This window comes from Poecilia latipinna, unplaced genomic scaffold (genome assembly GCF_001443285.1).
Source record: "Poecilia latipinna isolate Pla-1442-1.1 unplaced genomic scaffold, P_latipinna-1.0 Scaffold1011, whole genome shotgun sequence".
Lineage (NCBI taxonomy): Eukaryota > Metazoa > Chordata > Actinopteri > Cyprinodontiformes > Poeciliidae > Poecilia > Poecilia latipinna.
The window spans coordinates 62040-83853 of record NW_015113627.1 but is presented as its reverse complement, the minus strand read 5'-3'; the positions used below and the strand labels follow the sequence as shown (position 1 = coordinate 83853).

General features: G+C 40.3%; 1 protein-coding gene and 2 long non-coding RNA genes across 3 annotated transcripts; all 3 read left to right on the top strand.

The window, feature by feature from the left end:
• The first annotated feature begins 1497 nt into the window (after window positions 1-1497).
• Window positions 1498-2274, top strand: LOC106958745 (uncharacterized). Its single transcript, XR_001427207.1, has 2 exons — window positions 1498-1761; window positions 1828-2274. It is a non-coding gene; the product is annotated as an uncharacterized LOC106958745 (long non-coding RNA).
• Window positions 2275-3346: 1072 nt separating this feature from the next.
• On the top strand, window positions 3347-4847 carry LOC106958746 (uncharacterized). Its single transcript, XR_001427208.1, has 2 exons — window positions 3347-3753; window positions 4099-4847. It is a non-coding gene; the product is annotated as an uncharacterized LOC106958746 (long non-coding RNA).
• A 5952-nt stretch (window positions 4848-10799) lies between these two features.
• On the top strand, window positions 10800-15520 carry LOC106958748 (ras-related protein Rap-2b). Its single transcript, XM_015050817.1, has 2 exons — window positions 10800-11720; window positions 14071-15520. Exon 1 carries the CDS (start codon window positions 11110-11112, stop codon window positions 11659-11661), a length of 552 nt encoding a protein of 183 aa, XP_014906303.1. The 5' UTR covers window positions 10800-11109; the 3' UTR covers window positions 11662-11720; window positions 14071-15520.
• The last annotated feature ends 6294 nt before the right edge of the window (window positions 15521-21814 follow it).

Sequence of the window (21814 nt, the reverse complement as noted above, 5' to 3'; positions counted from 1 at the left end):
TCTGTTTTTTTCTTTCTAATTTCCTCCATGATCAGTCACTCAGTCTTCAGACGCCTCCTATTTCTCCTTTTCTTCTTTCCCTTTAGCCATGTTATTTAGATTCTATTATCCTGTGCTGCTTGACTGCCTCCCTCCATGAATCTTAGCGGTGTGTGTGTGTGTGTGTGTGTGTGTGTGTGTGTGTGTGCGTGCGTGTGTGTGTGTGTGTGTGTGCGTTTGTTTCTAATACCTTGTGGGGACCATTTTCCTGACACATCCTACATTGTGGGGACCCACTGCTCCTTGTGGGGACCGAAGCCTGGTCCTCACAAGGAGAAACACTGTTTTTGGGCCAGGGGTCAGATTTAGGACAAAGGTGTGAATTGAGTTTTGGTCAGGGTTAGGTTTAGGGTTTAGGATAAGGGTAAGGTTTAGACTGTAGAAATGAATGGAAGTCAGTAGAAAGTCCCCACAAAGATAGCCACGCAAACGTGTGTGTGCGTGTGTGTGTGTGTGTCTGTGAGCATTCATATAGTAGTCGAAAGCGGGTGTGAGAGTGCGGTGACTGCGACAGCTCCAGGTGATTAATGTTCTGGGGCTGGCCAAGGTGAAGAGTGGTTACACTCACGTCTACGTGCACCACTGGTAATGTACACACACATGCACGCATGCGCACACACACCCACCCACACACTCATTCACCTTTCACAGGTGTCCTTTTTATGTCCCGTCGTGGCGAGGAGGAGGGAGGGTGTCAGTCTGGGAGGTTTGTGTCTCACTCAGCAGACTGTTTCACGTGGGGGGAACTGAAAGAGGATCCAGCCGTAAAGAAAAGAAGTGGAAGTGACGGTTAACAGAAGCTGATTTGCTGTTAAGAGGAATTAAATGTGAAACTACTACAAAAGAATTTGTCGCCTTTGATACTTTCCCCCAATTTCTTTAATGTTACAAACATTTACTTCACTGTGTTTTGCTCGGATTTGTGCAGCACACCAACATAAAAATGATGCGTATCTGTGCAATGACATCTGAAAAGTGTGAAGTATTTGTATTAGGCTCTTATGTTTACGACCTTTGCCCTGTTGGAAGGGCAAAGGTCAATCAAATTCAATCCTGATTATTGAATTTGATGTAAATTCAGAAAAAAAAGTAATGTTTGTTGCCTGTTGCACAATTAGTTGCTGTATTTTGTTTTCATGGAGTAAAGCACTTTGCACTGCCTTGCTGCTGAAATGTGCTTCATAAATACACTTGAGGTGTTCACTTCACAATCATTCAACAAGTTCAAGGCGTATGAATAATTTTGCAAAACTCCAACTGTTTCATATTGCAGCTCCCTATTCACCTATTCTAAAACTTTTAAACAACAAAACATAGTACTCCTTCTGGGACACGCCATGTGTGTGTTTGCGTGCAAACGCTGTGGGTGTGTGTAAGTCGATCCACTCGTCCTGGATTCTCTGCTAAACTTAGCAGAGAATCCAGGGGTTCATTCACATTTTTTTTTCTCCCCAGATTGGGCCGACCTGAGCACCTGGTGCTTTATCCCGGCTCATCCGAAAGCGCGCGACCTCACCCGTCAGGGGAGTATTGATCGAGCTGGAAACAGAGGTGGGAGGCTCCGACGTGAGTCACAAGCAGGCTGAGCGCACAGTCAGCTTAAGGTCATGCCAAACGCCAACGCAGGTGAATTTGGCGTCTACCGTGTGTGTGAGCGTGGGGAACCAAAAAACTTGTTCCGTTAAGAGACACAGAGGCACGACAACTCGCCTCTGGAATCTCGTACGTCAGGTTTTCTGAAAATATCTATGTTGTAAGCTGCTTCTGATTCTATTCCTCTTTCCACAGAAAACAGAGTTGTCACTCTGCCAAATGCAAGATGCTCAGAATAATCGGCTGCATTCAAGTTTCACTTTCACCTCAAACGCCTATTGCAGTGTTTCTCAATTGCGGTCCTCACGGCCCCCCCTGCCCTGCATGTTTTAGGTGTTTTCCTTCTGCCACGCACCTGGATTGAATATTTTGGTGATTAACAGGCTTCTGCAGTACTTGATGGTCATGCGATCATTTGAATCAGTTGTTCTGGAGTAGAGGCACATCTAAAACATGCAGAGCAGGGGGGCTGAATCAAAACGCTGCTATGAAAGCTCACACCAGTGATGCTGTTTAAAACATTGTGATCTTATTAACATTACGGGACAGACTGTTCTGTGTGATTACAACTATTACTAAGCTAATTGTTTAATAAAGCATTTCGGTGACTTAACCCTCCTGTTATGTTGCAGGTCAAATTGACTCGTTTTAAAGTTTAAACATATTTTTTTAAATAGTTGGAAGTATTTTTTCTGTATGAAACTTTTTCTATTTGTCTTAACAGGTACACTCTATATATAAATCAAAGGTATCTGACCTAAAAACTATCTACATCAGATAAGCAGTATTTGAGAAATCAAGCTATCAGCTGATAATCTCCTGTAAACAAAGTTTGGACTATCAGATCTTGAAAAGAACTTAAATACCGCAAACTGAGTTTGATATTTTTCTGAATTTGTGCCGAAGATATAGACACAAATTGTGTCTTTGATAAACAGCTGGTAAAAAAAAGGGGGCCTAAATATTGGATCTTCAATAATTTGTCTGTTGCACAAAACTCAACACTGACTAACCTCTTGAACTTATGAGCAACTCATGCTTAAAAGATTTAAAGGTCACAATCATTTTGAATAAAACTAAATATTGCACTGACAATGTGCAGGTGGTGGACAGAAAATCCATGATAGAAAATGGGTAACAGCCCATAAGGAATCCTTTAAAACAGGGGTCCCCAAACTACGGCCCGCGGGCCGGATCCGGCCCGCCTCCACATTTGGTCCGGCCCCCTGAACAATACCAGAGAGCATTCAGATTTTTTTTTTTTTTCATTTATTTTATTTTCCGATTTTTATTTGGATTTTTCTTCAACCACCAGGGGGCTCTTTAGCAGGAAGTGTGTAAATTGTGGGGCGCATTGCTGCCATCTGTTGGACTTTTAGGGAACTGCTAGACTTGTATGTTGTTTAATCAGTATGGTTGTTTGCTAGCGGTAGAGCAGATGAACACACGTGTATGTTATGAACGCCGCATTCCAGGTCGAGTTCTTCGAAGCGATGCCTGTAAGTAGCAGCTTCTACTTCAAAACGAGCCTTTATGTTAACATATGAGAAATTAATATGTTAAAGTTACATTCCCAGTGACCGTTTCACTCATGGGTTTTGCCCATGTGCTTTCTGGGTAAAAATCAATCGAGAAACGACCCCCCACCAGAGAAGGGAATAGTTATGTGGCCCTCACAGGAAAAAGTTTTGGGACCACTGCTTTAAAAGAAATATTGATCAGGATTAAATTTTAAAAATATTGCAGCTTTTAACGAGGCTAATTATAAATTAGAAGACAATAACAACAGATGGTTTGTGGAGTTTTGCACAGCATTAGTTCTTTTTTTTTTCTCAGCATATGTTCTTCATCTATACATTTGCTATCCTGCCTAGGTGCCTTGTGATGAGCCAAACAAGACTTTGTGTCGTTTCTCAACAGTTCCACAGATTGCAGACACGTGTTGTTGATCTCTGCAGCTCCTCCAGAGTCACTGCAGGCCTCTTAGCTGTTTCCCTGAACGCTGCTCTGCTGCTACTCTGGGATCTATCTGTTGTCTTCTTAGGTCTTTATAGGGCTGTTTGTGAAGCGTAAGTATGGTAAACCTACTTTCTATTATATTCTTGGGTGGAGGAGGAAATTGTAAGTACCTCTATTTTAAACTTCTATTTTTAAAATAAACCTCGGCTTTTAAAGTATATTCAATATAAAGTGTAATTCATTAGTCTTTGAAGTGCATGTTTTTATTTCTTAAGATGCCTTACACTGTGTAACTGTTGATTGTACAACGAAAGCCCTTCACGTAAACTCAGACATATAAACTGAAGCTGACGGATGAAGGAGGTTTGAACTTGACTCGTGTATTTAAGTTACGAGAAATGAAATCACAATATTAAAGTACCTATATGGAAATTCGTTTTAAATTGCATGCAGGCCAAACTGTGCAAGTCTGAAGTGATTTCATTTCCTTTCTTTCCCTTTTTAAAGAGTCCCTCAGGTTTTCCGACCGCCAACAGGAAGATAACGTCCGGGAGAGGAAGCGCCTGACGTCTTATTTTGACAGATGAATTGCCGCCATTGTATCAGCGGCAACAGTAATTGCATTGCTGTTGGCAGTCGGTCATGTCCGTCTTGGCACAACCCCCTGGGTCTTTCACTTCCCATTCCCACACGATGACATCTGCTCGTCATAAGAACATTCACGTTCGCCTGGAGGACTTTGCAACCAAACAGAAAGAAACCTGCTGCACCTCCCTCCAACCCGTCTTTAGGCAACTTTGGAGCGCCAAACCGTGAAACGAAAACACTGGTCACTGCTCAGTATGAAGAAGTTGGTGAGGAAGTGAGAATGTCAGACTCGTCATTGCAGTGATGATGGCTGCCGTGACTCTCCACCCTGACCTTTAACCCCTGGCTCTCAGCTGTACTGATCTGTCCACCGCTGTATGTATTATTAATGACTGCCAAATTCCACACATGAAAGGCCGGCTTTGTGGGCCGGGATGAAAGACCCTGTGTCCACTCCCTTGCTGTCCCGCTGGTCGCCTGTTTTCTGCTCTCGGCCCTCCATTAGGTTTCTCTCTTGCGCTGCGTTTGCTGCTTCAGCTAGGAGTCTAGACTTTAACATCCCTGTCAGCTTATCACGATGACATCATGTCTTTGTTTGCGCTCACTCCTCCTGAGCAACACTGTTGTCTCATGCCGCAATACGTGAATTAAAACCTTACATTTATTTGTGCTCCGTTTTCTTTTTCTTGTATGGAAAGAGCTTAAAATACTCAGAAATCGAACAAGAGCCATTTCTTGTTGGTGTTTCGTACTCTAGAAGTTTCTGTTCTGTGTGAGTAAAATTACATGAACGCTTGACATTTTTTGCACCTCTCTGTGGAGCCAGTGGCTCACATGGGCTGGGATCAACATCTGAAGTTATGCAGTAAATGCCAGCAGTGGCAGGGTGTAGGTCTGCTGCCCTCCACTGGACAGAGACCGTTACTGCGACAATGTTTATTGTTGAGCTGTTCTGAGACTAGAGCTTAGTAAAACATTACACAGAGAGGAATGTTGATGATTTGTCGGATAAATGCACGTTCAGGTTTATTGGTTTGTTATTGCACATGTCCAGTCATTTAACATGCAGTTTTTATGTATATGAATATTCATATTCAGTAATTTAGAATATGCATTCCGATGAGTACTTTCAGATTGAAGGTACTTTTTGAAGCAGGTATCAAACGTACTTTTCATTAAGCACACTTTTTTTTATTAAATATATTTCCTAAATATTCTGATGTAATATCAGACCATTAGACCATCATGATGTAATATTGATAGCCTAGATCTGAATCCCACTCAGAAATAAAACATTCTGAGTGGGATTTATAAAAAAAAAAATTAATAAATACAGATACAAAATGTTGTCCATCCACTCTGCCTGAGTCAAAGAAGTATGGGGGGATCTAAGTCTTTACATGTACACAAATGATAGAAACACATCCCAAAAAAAAACCCCACATAGTTTTACAAAGTATTGATCTAGAGGGGAGTCAATACAAACACAACGCACATCTTTCTGCTTCATAATTAGGCATAATTTTGTGTTTGTCTATCATATGAAATCCCAAGAAGATACATTGATGTTTGCTTCTGTGTTTTGACAAAATATAGAGAAATCCAGGGGGTATGGAAACTTTTGCAGCGATACTGTATCTGCCCCCCTTTCTAATGCCGGTAGCAATTTCAAATACAAATAGAAAAGCACCGGCTAGCCACTAATAGGATAAGCAGATATAAACAATGCATGAATGGAACTATGGAGTTCGTCTTGAGTCTAATGTCAAGATGGCTTTGTGTATCCCTGCTATAGCGACTTATGCTGCCGAAATGATTAATGAGTCCGTCCTTGCAGCTGAATTCCTAACACAAAAGGTGAGTGGGGATGTGGATGATTAGAGTAATGTAATTATTTTAAAGGGGGGCAGCTGTAAACAGCATGTCAAAATAAAACAAAAAAGTCACATTTTACCACAAGCCTTTCCTCTCGTAGCCTTAAAGTTGGATTTTAAATGTCTCAGTGGGCTGTGAACATTAGGAGGGAACTTTCCTTTGTTAATTAGTGGATTAGAGACTTTTTAATTAGTCTGCCAGGAGTTTCACAGGAGGACGACCGAGAAAGGAAGGCTTGTCTCTTCAGAACGTTTTGTGTTTGGTAAATAAATGCACCTTTACCTTTATATAAAGTTCATGCTCTGAATTAGATTCAGACACAGTTGAGGAGAAGAGCAACAAACGTGTGATCTCTGATTTAAGAAAGAAGGGAAAAGGAAATATCTTTGGATTTTGAAAAATTTAGGAAGCAAATCTAAACAAGCTCAACGGTTAAGCAAGTCAGCCATGTTGAAACACATAGTTATTTATCTCAATCACACCTATTGTTGTTTTCTGTACTTAGACATGAGGCTCTGAAAAAAAAAAAAGTCTCAGGCAGTATTTTGAAACTGAAAAATTATTTTAAAAAGTGTGGAGTAATTCTCCCAGAGACTTGATGCGGCTAACAGAAACCTGTGAAGGACTAGACAAAGTGACACATGAGGTGTGGAACAGCTTAAGTGCAGTTAAGCATTCAAAAGTTTACATACTCATGTTTCAAAAAAAAGGTTTCAAAGAGTTCACGACCTGTACTAGTTCTGGATTTATGAAGTCAATAAAACACTTTTCTAATGGAAGTTTCATAAAAAAAATTAGATAATTTACAAGTTTTTTCCCATTTAAGGAACTTAGCGCAAAGTTTTTAAGGATTAGTTTCATTTTTTTTTTTCTTTTTTTTTTTTTGAGAATTAAGGCTGTCCTACAGTTATAAAACAAAGAGCACCATCCCACCCTCTGCATTTAATCACACGCATAAAAAGTATGATCCAAGTAACATAATACGAACTGAAAGTGTTTGTGTTGATAAAAGGCAGAAAATAAAACATTCAACGCTTCAGATGCAATGAAGAATCAGTCCGGTTTCTGTAGTAGCACCAGATAAAAAATATTGCAGTATTACGTGGATACATAGACAAGTTTTCAGTTTTTACAGATATCAATCAAAAATACCACAAAGCTCAAATATCTCAGATTCCAGCTGATCAGAAAACCTTCTTCCAAATGCTTACTGTGTGCCCTAGATGGTTAGGGCCCACTTTTTTTTTTTTTTTTTTTTTTAATGGGTTTCTTTGCTACATTTTCGCAGTGAATGACAAATGGTTGCCAACTCCAGTTATGATGGGGCTCATGGTTTCTCCTCTGATTCATGTTTACTTTCCTCAGTCTTCCAGTTTGAGTGGTTAACACAGCCTAGGTCAAGACTTTGCAGTTCTTCCAGGCTGTTTACATTTTATGTTCTTTATGTTGGATTGAACAGGACTACGTCTCAATGTTTTACTTCCAAAATAATGTCAAGTAATAACTGGCTCACTGTCATTCCCCCTGCAGCCTTTTCTAACCCTAGTTGACTTTGTGTATTCTTTAAAAAAAAATTCCCACAGACGTTTCATTTGTTCAGACTTTACAGTGAAGCCAGGAGGCCTCACTGCCATGGAAACCGTGTGAAAAGTCACACATCCCTCATTGTTCCACTCTTTGATAGTGAGTTGTTGAGTTCTCACCGGGGGTAATTGATAAGGTGACCGTGTCTATCTAATTATCGGCTGCGTGCGAAAACAAACTATCATCTTTTCTTTGGCGGGACATTTGGAGTGATCACTCACACAGATGTGACAGTCCACATCAGAAGGTCTTAGCTCACATTACCCATCACTCCCCCATGCTTGGAGTGTGCTGATTGTCCTCAAGGCTTTGGCTTGTTTCCTAATGGGATGAGGGCAGTGGCTAAGCTCCAGGGCACTTGGAAAGTCCAATGACGACTCAGTCCAAACATTTAATTTTCTGTCAACCCCTCCAAGCTAAAGAACTTTGAAAAGAAAAAAAGAAAAAAAAATCCTCAAAATTCCAGTGTGGCATCTCCATCTTTCTACCTTGTGAGTGGGTGTGCAGCCGTGACGATCAGCTCTTACAACACAACGGTGACACACGGCGATGACTCACCGATTGTATCTGCACTCACAAGGCTGATCGACGCCGCATGAGTATATGCTGCATCACCGCCGAGGATTTTTGGTTAAATTAGGCTTCCGATATTCCAACAGAGTTTCCTCCGCCGTCCCTCGAGGCGATGAAGTCAAGGCTGCAGCTTAATCATCATATCTGTCTGCTTCCAGGCGCTGATTGGAAACACAGTGGTTGCTTTCCAATAAGGGTTATATAATGGTGAGCACAAAGCAAAAAATGAAAATAAAAAAAACAAAAACAAATCAAGACAATAATAAATTAGATGATATGTGTAATTAATTCTGTTCTAAGGTTATTGCAGTTGTTTTTACGCCTACTGATGACAACTTCTAAAAAAAAAAAAAAAAAAAAATGGAATTTCTGTTCCCGGAACAAGTTTAAAAATGGTTCCTCATGTCAATGTGGCATGAGGCTTAAAGTTCATGAACGCGGAAATAAAGAATAATCTGATTCCAGATTGCAGCGCAGAAGCAAAACATCGACACATATGAAAGCTTTGAATGGTGACTGGGTTCGGGGTGAAAGTTATGCTTCGTTGTTTGGTCTCCCATCAGGTCTTGTAATGTCACACTAGCTTTTCTCCTTTTATGTCACAGAAAACACCACATATTAAACGACTCGGCAAATATTACTTTACATTGTCATAAAAATAACCTTTATTTTGCGAGGCAACTGGAATTAATATCAGCCCATCAGAACTTTTTGTTTGCTTAAGAAGAAATCGCAAAAAGCAAAAAAAAAAACAAAAAAAACAAGAAACCAAACAATTTATAATCACACATAACAAAGATTTTCTTTTAAAGATAAGAAATTGTTTTTGGGAGGGTGGAATAAAATAGCATTAAATGTAAAACAGAGAAATGCAGTCATAGTTGTATTGGTAAAATGCCTTAAAATGATTATTATTATTTATTTTTTTTATTATATATCTAGCATTTTTGCTATCACTCATTTGTACTCAGATGTTGCTGAAATGAGCATGCCTCAACATGCTCTAGAAAATGCAATTTCTTTTTAAATAAGTCTTATTCTTATCCCTGACTGATTAAAACACCTCTCTTTAACTGACTAAACGCTCATTTTGAGTGTTCTTCAGTCAGTAGCAGCATGCACAGTGAAGAGTGTTGTCAGGATGCCATTTTTAATTTCCAAATGACAGATCAAGCTGAAAATCCTCCAACTCCTGTCACTGACTGATTTCTATCTGCATCTCTAAATTATGATGGTAATTGAACATGTAAAAATCATAACTTTCTCAGTTTTAAATCAGTCCTTTATAACAACTGCTCTCATTTAATAAATAATGTAAAATAACATTCAATTGTCTGGCAAAAAAAAAAAAAAACTGGGGAAATAAAAGCATGCCAAATTTTGTAATCTTGTAAATATTAAAAACTATTAGTATTAGGGCCATGCTAAGAAAATAAAAATAATAAAAGTATCATAATAAAGTAGTAGAATTTCAATAATAAAGTAATATTATTATGAGAATAAAGTCAAAATAATATAAGACTAAAGTATATAATATTATGACTTTACCCTCATAATATTGTGACTTTATTCTTGAAATATTATGAATTTATCCATGTTATTTCATCTTTATTCTTGTATTATTTCAACTTTATTCTGTTAATACTATAACTGTATTCTTGTACAATTTATTCTCATAATATTATGACTTTATTCTTGTAATTTTATTTTATTTTTTCCTAGGACGGACCTAATACTCAAGTGAAAGCAATACAAGAAATGACAATGGAAGCTGGTTCAAAACAGGCTTCACAATAAATGTATGGACCCCTAAATAGGATTTTCAAACTTTGGATGGCTCTAAATTAAAAATACACATTTGTAAGACATTTTGATCTAATTTTTTAAAAAAAATGCAACAAAGCCAAACAAAGATAAAATAAGAATCTTTGTTTGGGTCTAAAGAAACACATTCATTTGTTCCACAGAATCATCTCATGTTATAAAGTGGGAAACCCCAGACACACACACACACACACACACACACACACACACACACACACACACACACATTCAATTCCTTGTTATTATTGTGCAACAAACTGATTGCAGGTATCTCTACAGGTAGAAGTTTCCAGTAAGCTGTATAATGACTCAAGCAACAGTAAACCCAAGAAGCAGTGATGTCGAAACTAAGGTGTGGCAGGTCTAGGAGAGGACTGGGGGCAGTAGCTGTGTTGACTGTGAGATAGCAACGGCACTGCACCTTTAACTGAGCGAGGCAGAATCTCTATTTGGTGACGTAGGACGCAAATGCGTAAAGTGAGAGCAGGAAGGGCTGAGACAGGCTGGTGTCAAGTTAGCGAAATAAACAAGAATTAAACCAGAAGTTCAGGCAACTAACGCCATGTACATGGGTATTATTACGACAATATAATGCTAGTTAGTCAAAAATAACAATTTAAAGCTGCATTAAATTTTATTTTATTTTAGTAGGGCCTGAAATGTAAACTAGTATGTATTTTTGAATATCAATGTTTATTTTATAATGCAGTGCTTTTATTTTGAAAGTGAGCAACAGCGCTATTGCTTATGCTACGGGTGGCTTGACGTCTGCCAATGAGAGCAGTCAACGCACGGGGGCTGCCTGCGTGAAGGAAAACGGGGGAAGCTCGGACAAGAACCGGCTGGGCTGTTGTCGGGACCTCAGCATGCTACAGTATAAATGCTGAGCCTGGAGCCGAAAATACCTGCATTTTACTTCCCGGAGGGCGACAGTTAACGGCCACACCCCATTTTTTTTAACCGCCCCAGAGCTCGCGGAAAAGTGCTGGCGGCTGCGGTTTGAAAGCCAGCAGGGGCGGCTAGCGGGTTCAACAGCGGAGAGGAAGCAGGAGTGTCGGCTGCTTTGAGAGAGCCATGAGAGAGTACAAAGTAGTGGTTCTCGGGTCCGGCGGGGTCGGGAAATCCGCGCTCACCGTCCAGTTCGTCACTGGCTCCTTCATAGAGAAATACGACCCCACGATAGAGGATTTCTACCGAAAGGAGATCGAAGTGGACTCGTCTCCGTCCGTGCTGGAGATCCTGGACACGGCAGGGACCGAGCAGTTCGCCTCCATGCGAGACCTCTACATCAAAAACGGACAGGGCTTCATCCTGGTCTACAGTCTGGTGAACCAGCAGAGCTTCCAGGACATCAAACCCATGAGGGACCAGATTATTCGGGTCAAAAGGTATGAGCGGGTACCAATGATCCTGGTCGGAAACAAAGTGGACCTGGAGGGCGAGAGGGAGGTCTCGTCCGGTGAGGGGAAAGCTCTGGCGGACGAGTGGAACTGCCCGTTCATGGAAACCTCAGCCAAAAATAAAACGTCGGTGGACGAACTGTTTGCAGAGATAGTCCGACAGATGAACTATGCCAACACACCAAATGGCGGCGGCAAGTGCTGCTCGCCTTGTGTGATTCTTTAAGGAAAAAAAAAAGGACAATCATAAAGTTTTATTCTCTACTCGGTTTTAGGTTTGCAATGGTAAGTCTACACACAACCGAACACCACAGACAGCTGTCACATTTCTGTAGCATGTGATTCGTATGTTATTGATATGTTTTGGTAGCTTTCTGAATCGGCTGGCAAGAGACCCTCATGGTATAAGCCTAGGTGAAATATATTAGCATTTTGCAATACATCTTTATTGACAAATCCACAACATGTTCAATCTCCTGTCATTTTAAACCAGAAAATGAGGAAATATCCCTACAGCTCCTATATTTGTAGATGTAGTATACAATTATTAGAGATGTACTGATCCAACTTTTCCTGCATGCTGATACTCATTTCCCATTTTCTTTGAGGTCTGACTTGCTGATTCAGATTATGTTTTTCCCCTAATGTCTGCAATGGACACAAAACAAGATATGACTTATCACAGAGATATAGTTATAGTTCCACCAGAAACTTACAAGATCACCTGCATTTATGCATCAAAAAATACGTGTCCAAACTTTAGCAGACCTTTACTGAACTCTGAAAAGTGCATCGAAACATAGCTGGTTGATATACCAATTATACTTGTCCAAGTCTTGGAATGATGGAAGTTTATTTTGTGATGAAAAAGGGAGTGGATAGGGAGATTAGGTTTTTAACTAATTGCCTTTCCAATCAAATGAAAATTGGAGGATTGATCCGTAATTTAGGTAGCTAGCCTGGTAACTAGCTTGTAGTTTTTGGAGATTTTGCTAGCAGATTACCAGCTGAAGTTAAAAAGGCGGCCTTTCCACAATGAGAGTGATGATCATCACTCTGATGTAGCCCGGAAGTAAGATGGGAGTAAGTTTGAATATCCCTGTTTCATTGTTTCAAAAAGTTGAACCAGATCTAATTGACTTAATTTCAAACTGAAAACTTAGTTGTTGTTTTTTTTGTTGTTATTTTGATTTTGATGTGTGACACTAAAGTAAAATTACAGAAGTAAACTCTGTCTAAATGTAGTAATTTAAAGTGTCCATAGTCATAACTTTCTGCCATTCTGCTTTTAATCTAGATTAAAAACAGCAATATTAGTAAGAAATGCAAAAAGTATTAATCAGAGAATCTCTCGATCACCCAAAACATGTGTGGAGGTTAATAATTAAGGGGAGGAAAAGTTCTGAAAGTATTTCAGATCTAAATTATGTTCCACAGTTTATATTAAAGTGTTGCAAGTCTCAAAATATGTCAATCAAACCATTCTCCTTAAATGACGTCATGAAATGTTTTAGCACGTTCAGATATTCGTCCTGACAACATTGAGAAATTGAGATAAAAGATGTTTCATCTTTTAAGCGGGTGATCTGATTAAGCATGTGCTCACAAATTAAATACGTTGATGTTTTGGATGAGATAAGACTATTTCATTACTTTTTAGATATTCCTTTAGAATTCTTTTCTCAACTTCAGATAAATCAAACGGTGCTCTTTAGACCAATACTTAAACCACAAATCTTGGTATTTCACAAATAGGAATGACAGAAACAAAAAAAACAAAAAAAAACAAAAAAAAGGTAATGCATGATAATCTTGGTACGTTCTAGATTATCACTTGGAATCAACAAACGTGCAGCCCGCTACATTTAAGTGGCTGCTTGTGAGTGGATGATGACACAGCTAAGTAGCTGAAGTGCAAGCAGACTTGTTGAGAGTAAAATATCTACTCGGATCTTACCAAAAAGTGGTTTTAAAACAGCAATACCTTAATGGAGGCGATGGGCCTCGCTACTTTAGTTGCTGTGTCATGACTCGGTGCTTTTAGAGGCCAGAAAAGAGAAAAAAGGGTAGTAACTCACTTTCAGCCAGCTGACTGGTGCGCGAGAAATAAAAGCGTAAGTTTTAAAACTTGGTATACCTATTAAAAAAAAAAAAAAAAAAAAAAGAGAGAAAATAACACGTAAGATGTATTCAAACTATGGATTGATGGATTGTAGAATTGGGTTAGATTTTTTATTTTTTATTTTTTGCCAGTATTTCCTAATCAAATGCCAGGATAGTTCTTACTGGAAGGCATATGAAGCTTATTGTTTTACAAAGTAGATTGGAGAAGTTTGGAACTAATTTGCAGAACTTGCGAGAGCAAGAGCTCCCTGACCTAATTAGCTTCACAAACCTGTTTGCTGAATTTGTTTAACACAGAGAGGAGCGAGTTGCTCAACTAGTCAGCATGTGTAATTTCACGAATGAGCTTAAGGACAGAAGTTGGGTCACATTTAGAGTTCACCAATAATTTTTTATTTTTATTTTTTCCATTCAATATCCCAAAAATAAACCTAGAAAGCAAATGTACTTTGTCAATATTTCATGTGAAGTTGTGAATTCACCTCCTCTCTCTTGTCTTGTTTGACGGCAGTGTGTTGCAGCGAGTCTCTGTACTGTCGAGCTCTTCTTCGTGTCTCACCCTGGCCTTGGAGGAAAATGAAGGGAGGAATGCTGCAGGGGACAGGAGGAGGTGGAGAGGGAGGAAGAGGAGGAGGAGGAGGGGAGCGACCGAGGCGGAGGGGAGGGCCCCACTCTTCAGGAATTCTGCTGGGTCGGAGTATCTGCACAATCAAAAGCGTCCACCGTCGACGTCAACGCAGAGTCGGATCGAGAGTTTCAGAAATCCCAACCCTGCTTTCCGACCGGAACTAAAACTCCCAGCGGGAAACAAAAAAAAGACAAACAACAACAAAAAAAAAAATAATAGATTCAAAGGTTAACACTTTAGAGGAACTCGTAAAATGGGTATTTCTGTATGGGAAGAAGACAGGGAGATAGAATATATATTTTGTTAAATGACTGCACAGTTGATGAGGAGGACAATTTTTTTATTTCTTTTTGGGGGGGAGGGAGGGAAGAAATGCTCCATGACACTCCAAATCCTACGTTTTCTCTTCCTTTCCAAAGTCAAAAGAAAACCACATATCTGCCGGTGGAAAATGTACGAGTGCCACTTTTTTCTTTCATCTTTCCCTTCACACTAACCGAAGCGCCATGGAGACGCTGACCTGATCCTGATCGCCCCTTGTGTCGAGTGCCTTTCCGAAACAAATCAGCCGTTCAGATTTTGTGCCAACCTACACACGCATCACCAAAAGAACCCTGTCGACGTGGCCATTCACAAGCTTGTGAACTCTTCTTTGGGATGATTATGTGAACTTGATTAACGACAGCAGGTTTCATTTTTGTTAGTAGATAAAAAGGTGGAAATCTGTTTGTATTATGTTGGCCTTTTTTTTTTTTTTTTTCATGTGATGATTTGCATTCTTCGGCATCTGCTTGGTCTGGCCAGATTTCTTTTCTGTTGAAATGCACAGGTACTGAAACCAACCTCGGTGTCGTAACGATGCACAGTGCTTAAACCTTTCAGACCAGTTTATTCAAAGGAATCCAATTTGTTCTGTTTTTTTCTTTGTTGTTATTGTTGTTTTTGAACAGGAAATGTGATGATGTACCGTTGACGAATCTAAACTGATTGTAAGTTTAATTTCAAATCAGCCATACAACAGCTGGCTGTTTTAAAGACAATTCTTTGAATACAATTTGCATTTTTAAAAAAAAAAAAATTGAGGCTGTGCTTTTGTTGTTTTTTTAACATCTACCGCTATAACTTTACGATGTTGGTCTTGGATCAGTTGGAGATAGGGCTAAAACTCTTCTTGAAACTTCCATAAATACTCAAAAATATCCGGTTATGACAATTTTACAAGGGTGTTTACAGCTTAAAGTAGTCTAACCTCAACCCAAAACCGCAGAATTGTATGAATGGCATACATCTTTAAGTTATCAACAAGCTAACAGGAAGTAGGCCTAGGAGGGGGCGGGGGGAATAAATCCTGCACCTTCTGTTGATACACTGCGTTTCGTGGCCACAGATTCATGTCGAAACTTAAAGCAAACTGTAACTTGTCGCTTTAAGAGCCACTAGTTGTTTTTTTCTCTCTTTTCGGTAACTCAAAGATCCAATTTTCTTAATTTTCATTCTCATGCTGCTGAGCCACGCTGTCCTTTCTGCTACAACAACAAAACTCTCTTTGTGGCTAACGCTGAAACCACTGTGACGTAAAATGTCTATCTGAAAGAAAAAAAAGAAGAAGAAAAAAACAGCACGGGGTGTATCTGTTATGAGTAGTTTGAAAACAAGATGAGTAACTTGGCCTTGTTCGTTTTCACAGTTCTAGATGATATGAGTGGTGTGTGTGTGTGTGTGTGTGTAAGGATGTTCCAGATGTAGCAGACCTTGTAAAGGCAACTTGAAGTGAACAACAAGCTTGTTGAATATCACCTTTGCTTGTTCTCAAGTTCAAAGTCTTTCTATCCACCCAGCATCTCCTGATGCGTTTCTAAGACATGGCCAGGCGCTGCAGCTCTTTGGGTCAATGTCTCTTTAGCTGCGTGGGTGTAGCACCGTAACATCCCAGCTGCGGTCGTGGGATGCGGAGAGGAGGTGGGTGGGACTGATTAGCGCCGCTATTCAGCTTCTGTTTACCTTCCAGTGCTACCTTAAACCCGGCAGACTGGGCCGACCGCAGCGTGGCTGGAGGGGTGCGGAGTAAACAAACGCCAGATAAGCTCCAAATAGAGTCCGGTCTCTCTTGGAGCAGATGTGTCTGCCTGTCAGTGTCCTGCGTTGGCTCAGATTGCTGCGTGGGACGCTGCATGCTTGGGGTATCTGTTAGCCCCGCGTAAGCAGTATAGTATCGTGTGCACCGTGTGACTGCGGTGCTCTGGGAGGTTTGGGATATGGCTAAAGACTCAACTGACTGGATTTTTATGGGAGCGATTCTGATCTCCAGTTTTTGAGAAGGTTTGATCTGCCCGTGCCTATTTTGGACAACTGCGATTTCTCTTACACAAAGAAAAAAAAAACTTTCAATATATATATATATATATATATATATATATATATTTTTTTTTTTAGCAGCAGAGACAATAAAAAAAAGACAATCATTGTTGTGTTGACATTTAAAACTCGTTTTTAGCGATTAGTGTGGCTAGCATTACAAAAGGAAAATGTGATCACAGGAATCTCCAGAAAACTGCTTGGTATTGTTATTTTGCTAGCCAGGTAAAAACCAACCCAGTCTGGATTCTTGGATATTGAGAAACGATTGCTAGCTAGAGGTGTGGACTCTGTTGAAGTTTTAAATGTTACCCAATCGCTAACGTTTAGCCTTGTCTTGTGTAATGTGCCAATTCAACGCTATGAAGCTTAACAAAACTGCCTGCGCCATAAACAATCATCGTCCACTGCAAGTCAAACAAGATGGGTGCCAATGTTAATTCAGTATTTGTAAGCCTGGCTAATGCCGACTGAGGGCTTTCTTCACTTCTTCTGCTGCTGTTGCTAAATTACAAGCAGTGCAGTTTTAAAACGGTGGGGAAAAAAAATGAATGTCATCGTTCACAACTTCTGTTTGTTGATTGCCCCAGTTGAAGTTTATGGAGGAATTCAGCTCAATGGGAGAAGTCCCAGATGGAGCACTGAAGGGAGATGAGAATCAAGCAGAATTGCATAGCAAGCCAATGGCCAGGCGAATATTTGTACCAGAAAAAGCTTTGATCTTTGAACTTGGAGCTGGTCCAAGTTTCAAGTTCAAACATCAGTGGCGAGTCCACCTGAAAGTGATCTGATTTCAATCACCAGCTGATTTCTCCATCCATCTCTAGGGTACATTCTTATCACTGTGAAGTGATTTTGTTCTGCGTTGCCAAATGAACATCCATAATGTGTGCACAAGGATCTTGTACATTATTTGTCAACCGTGTTTGGAGTGAAAATAGAAACAGCGTGTGCATGTTCACACATGCACACTGATTTTTTTTTTTTTTCTCTCTCTCTCTCTCTCTCTATTTCTCATTTCTTACAGCCAACAAGACACCCTCACCACCTAATGTTCGGTTTCCGTGCCGAGGGTCTTCGTTTATTTTGTCAAACTGTTGATAGCAGTTCACGGATCACACCCCCCTCCTCCAACTCTGTTTAACATCCAACTGGAAGCAGTGTCTGCTTTCCAGCTGCGTTATCTCCGTGAAGACAAAGCTAATAGCATGTTTCCTTCAAGGCCATGATAGAGATAGTGTAGTCAGGCGAGGACGGCACTGAAGTCGAAGTCTGCCTTAAAAATAATAAAGCCAGTCAGAGTGGTAAGTGGATGAAAGGGGGAAGTTTTCTGCAGCTAAATTCCCCAATTACAGTAAACGCTAACCTCCCTCCCTCTCGTCTCTCTCGCTGCCTCTGCCGTAGCCCCGCTTTAGTATCTCGCTGTGGTGTAAACATCTGATAGCAGAAGAATTTGCCCTTTGGAGAAGAAGGGTGCCTTTTTTTGAGTTCCTGTTTCTTTTGATCTGTCTTTTCATAAAGAGGAAAGTGGTAAAACGTTCACTTCCCAAATCTCTTTCGCTGCACAACAGTAAAAACCAAAGTCTTCTGCGTTTCAATCAGGCTCCCCGGTGACCTCTTTTATGCATTATTTGAGTGTTCCCTTTTTTTTTGTCTTTTCTTTTTTATGCATTTGCTGATTTTTATTCGCTGACAGAAAATCTTTGAGGCTTACGTTCTCAAGTGACCCGGCATGGTGGCGGTTGCTGGGTCATGGGAAATGGTCATGTGATAGTGGTTGCCATGGTTTAAGTGGGAAGGGGGGCACAGGGGTTTGGGATGTGGTATGGGTGTTCATGGTGACCTTGTGACCTATGGTGGGAGGGGGGGGGGGGGGATCAGACACTGCTGGAATGGTGGCTGGCGAGTTTCATCACTCATTTCTGAGTGACTTCTCCTTATTATAAAGATAGGTGGATTAATAACATATTGTTAATAGTTAAGGCCATGCCTAAAAATTGAAGGTTAAGTTTGAATATTGCTGTCTCAATTTAAGTGTTTTGCAGTTGCTCTGACAGGAAGTGGAGCAACACAGACAGCATGAGTGGGTGGTGTGTGTGTTTGCATTTTTTTCATTTTTTTTTTTTTTTTTACATGGGACTTAATCACTATACAGGCTCCTTGCTGAATTACAGGTTTCTCTTTCTCTCCAAGCGTCACGGGGCTATTTTTGAAGCGCTCTTGTGTTCCACAGATTGGTTTTGCCTTCCTTATTTTTCTTGGCAGATGTTCTTGTTGTGTGCTGCATTTGTCGCAGTGAGCACGGCTCTTTTGGAAGCCATTTGCTCCTATTAGTTTTGTTCTCGCTTTTCCATCCATCGGAGAACCGCGGCACGTCATCAGATCACTCTCTGCAGTAATTTATCAAACACTCTTGTGTGTCGGTGCTTGCCATTAGTTTATTCGTAGCAGTGTTAGTTTTTTTTTTTTGTATCATCTTCTACTACTGTCATTTCCTGTTGCATCATCGTAACAACAACAGAAATAGCCATCTATGGCTTATTTGTTTTACCCTTTAAGGCTGGTTGAGCTTTGTTTTTTTTTTGTTTTTTTTTTAGCTCTCACACATGAACACACAGATGCACACACCAGTTTGGCTGCAGTGTGTGCCTCTAAACACACGTGCAGTTTGGGTCCCTGCAACAGTCCAACATCATGCTGTGTGTTTGTCCAGATGCCCGGAGCTAACGCGTCGCTCAGCGTTTGGGTTTGCTAACTGGGTCCTTTTAAGAGAAACGGCGTTCTGGGCTGAAACCGACAGATTTTTCCCGCGAGTATTAACTTTAACCAGTAGTTCAGGATGATTTTAAGTTGGTTTCTTAAAAGGTCACAATCACGTAATACCTGCACGAGACTGGTGTGTCTGTTTTCTTTGTACAATTTCGTATCTTCATCTTCCTGTATAGATAATTATCTGCTTCTATGCAAACAACTGCATAGTGAAAATGTGACAAACTATTCTGAGCTTCTTAAAACATCATTGGTGTTTTAACGTAACGAAGGCCCATCGCGGTCCTGGCCCCTCTTGGACTTTGTCGTTAGCTTCTGTATCTGGACTGACACCAAAAAAAAACAACAAAAAAAACACACACACACCAAGAGAAAGAGACAGCTGAAATATTTACTCATGTTTCAACAGAACCTCACTTCAAACATCTTGAACTATCTACACCCAATCCGTATTATAAGAATCCACGGAGGAGAAGTCATGATTGACAGTCGCTGGTTCGCTCCGGCCTGTGTGCTCGAAAACCAGGGAGTGGCTTTCTCGCTCTGCGCTGGCTGTGCCAAGACGGGAATGCCCCAGAATTCCTCTCATTCCCACCATTCCTTCAACTGTAATGTCTGGGCATGTCTTTAGCCGCCGCTGCAAAAGGAATTGAAGAGGGACGGAGAAACTTGAGCTCGAGGTGGTTTGCGTATGATCACATGCTTCAGCCTTGCACTTGCCTTTCGTGAGTTGAATTAGTTATGCCTCTTATGGTCCTCTCTGTGCTTTGTTTTGATTGTCACAATCGCGTCAAAGGAGGAAGGTCATCCAAAAAAGAAAAACTACAAAATATAAAGAATAAGCTGCTGAGAGAGAGTGGGGGGAAAAAAAAGAAGAAGATTAAAACAAAGAGTGAGTTTGTCCAAACAGGCCCACGGACGCCGTCTCACTGTGCAGCGCCACAAACTGCTCTTTATGCCCATCTTTATGTAATCATAGCACAGTTGTCTTGGTTCACACCACAGCTCCATCTGAATGGAAAACTAGGCCATAGAAGGCAGGCGGACAGAACTACTGATTTATGGTCTTAATAGCTTTTGTTCACCGGTGTCAGTGAGAACCACTAACGCTTCAGGGCCTGATTTGTAATCGAGCTTTGCTACCGTCAAAACGGATTGTTGAGTCTGTCGGGTTGTGAGCACAGGTAACCGACGTAGTTTTAAACTGGCTACATAAAATAATCAATAAAAAAATAATAATAATAATTTGTGGTTCCTCTGAAGTCCCATCACAGGTAAAATATGTGTCATGTTTGGGTAGCATGCAAATCAAGTTTCTGCCACGTGAGCCGACCGGCAGCTGGGAAGCTACGGATGTATTGCATCATTTGACTTTTATCGGCTTGTCATCTAAACAGGTTTGTGTTGTACCTTCTGGTGAGTCGGTCTGATTTTATTTCAACCACTTTTCTTGTTTTCCATGTTTAGTCCAACCAATTCTATGGACGAAGGTGCTCCTGCGTCCTAACAGCTGAAGCGCAGGTCATCAAACGTTATGATATTTAAAGCAAAGCTCTAAGCTTTTAAGCAGGGGAACTAAGTTTTACTTCAATTTTATTTGCACGTGGTGAATTGAAGCGGCGCTGGAACGTGGGTCATATCGAAACGGAGTAAATCCACGCCATGCCACCTCGACATTCTGCGAGAGATGAGTTTATTGAAGACTACAGCTTCATATGTGAAGTCAGACATAAAAGAAAAAGATACAAAGGAAAACTTGATAAAACGTTGCATGTTTCAAATCGCATTATATTAGCTTTCTTAATCTAGTTGAAGTGCGGACCGGAGCGGCGTTGTCATCAGTGTTTCAAAAAAATTTATACTGAAGCCACAAAAACACTTCTGGTGAGAGAAGCAAGTTGGAACCGGTCAAACTTTAAATATAAGGAGTGTCTAAAAGCAATGAAATATAATGTTTTATATCACTGGCATATCTGTTGATTTTAATGTGGTTTTAAAATCCCACTTTTTAGACGTCACCGATCAGTAAGTGATTTTAAAAAAGAGCTAAATTACTGATAAGACCATGGTTACACCTTCTGGCTCGTCCTTTGACTTTTTCTGCTCTTTGTCCATTAGATCTATCGTTACCCGTCAGTCGCTAATAAAAACACAAAATGACGCATCTCTGCAGTACCATGTATCCGAAAATCAAAGTGAACGACAGTACCCCCCCTCTCCCCCCGAAAATACACAGAATAACTAATTATACAAAAATGGTCAACGTAGTTACGAACTGACACACATCAAGGAAGAGAATCCATGATTTAATATGAGTTACAACACCATTTAATTTCCTTTGGAGATCAACAAAGTATTTTTGAATTTGAATTTAATTTTAATTTTTTTGTGTCTATGCCGTTTGAGGACGAACATCCATGCACAGTTTTCCACAGCAGAGAAGTGGTGGGTAGTGATGTATGGAAAGCAAATAGTATAAAAAATATATATAAAAAATATAATA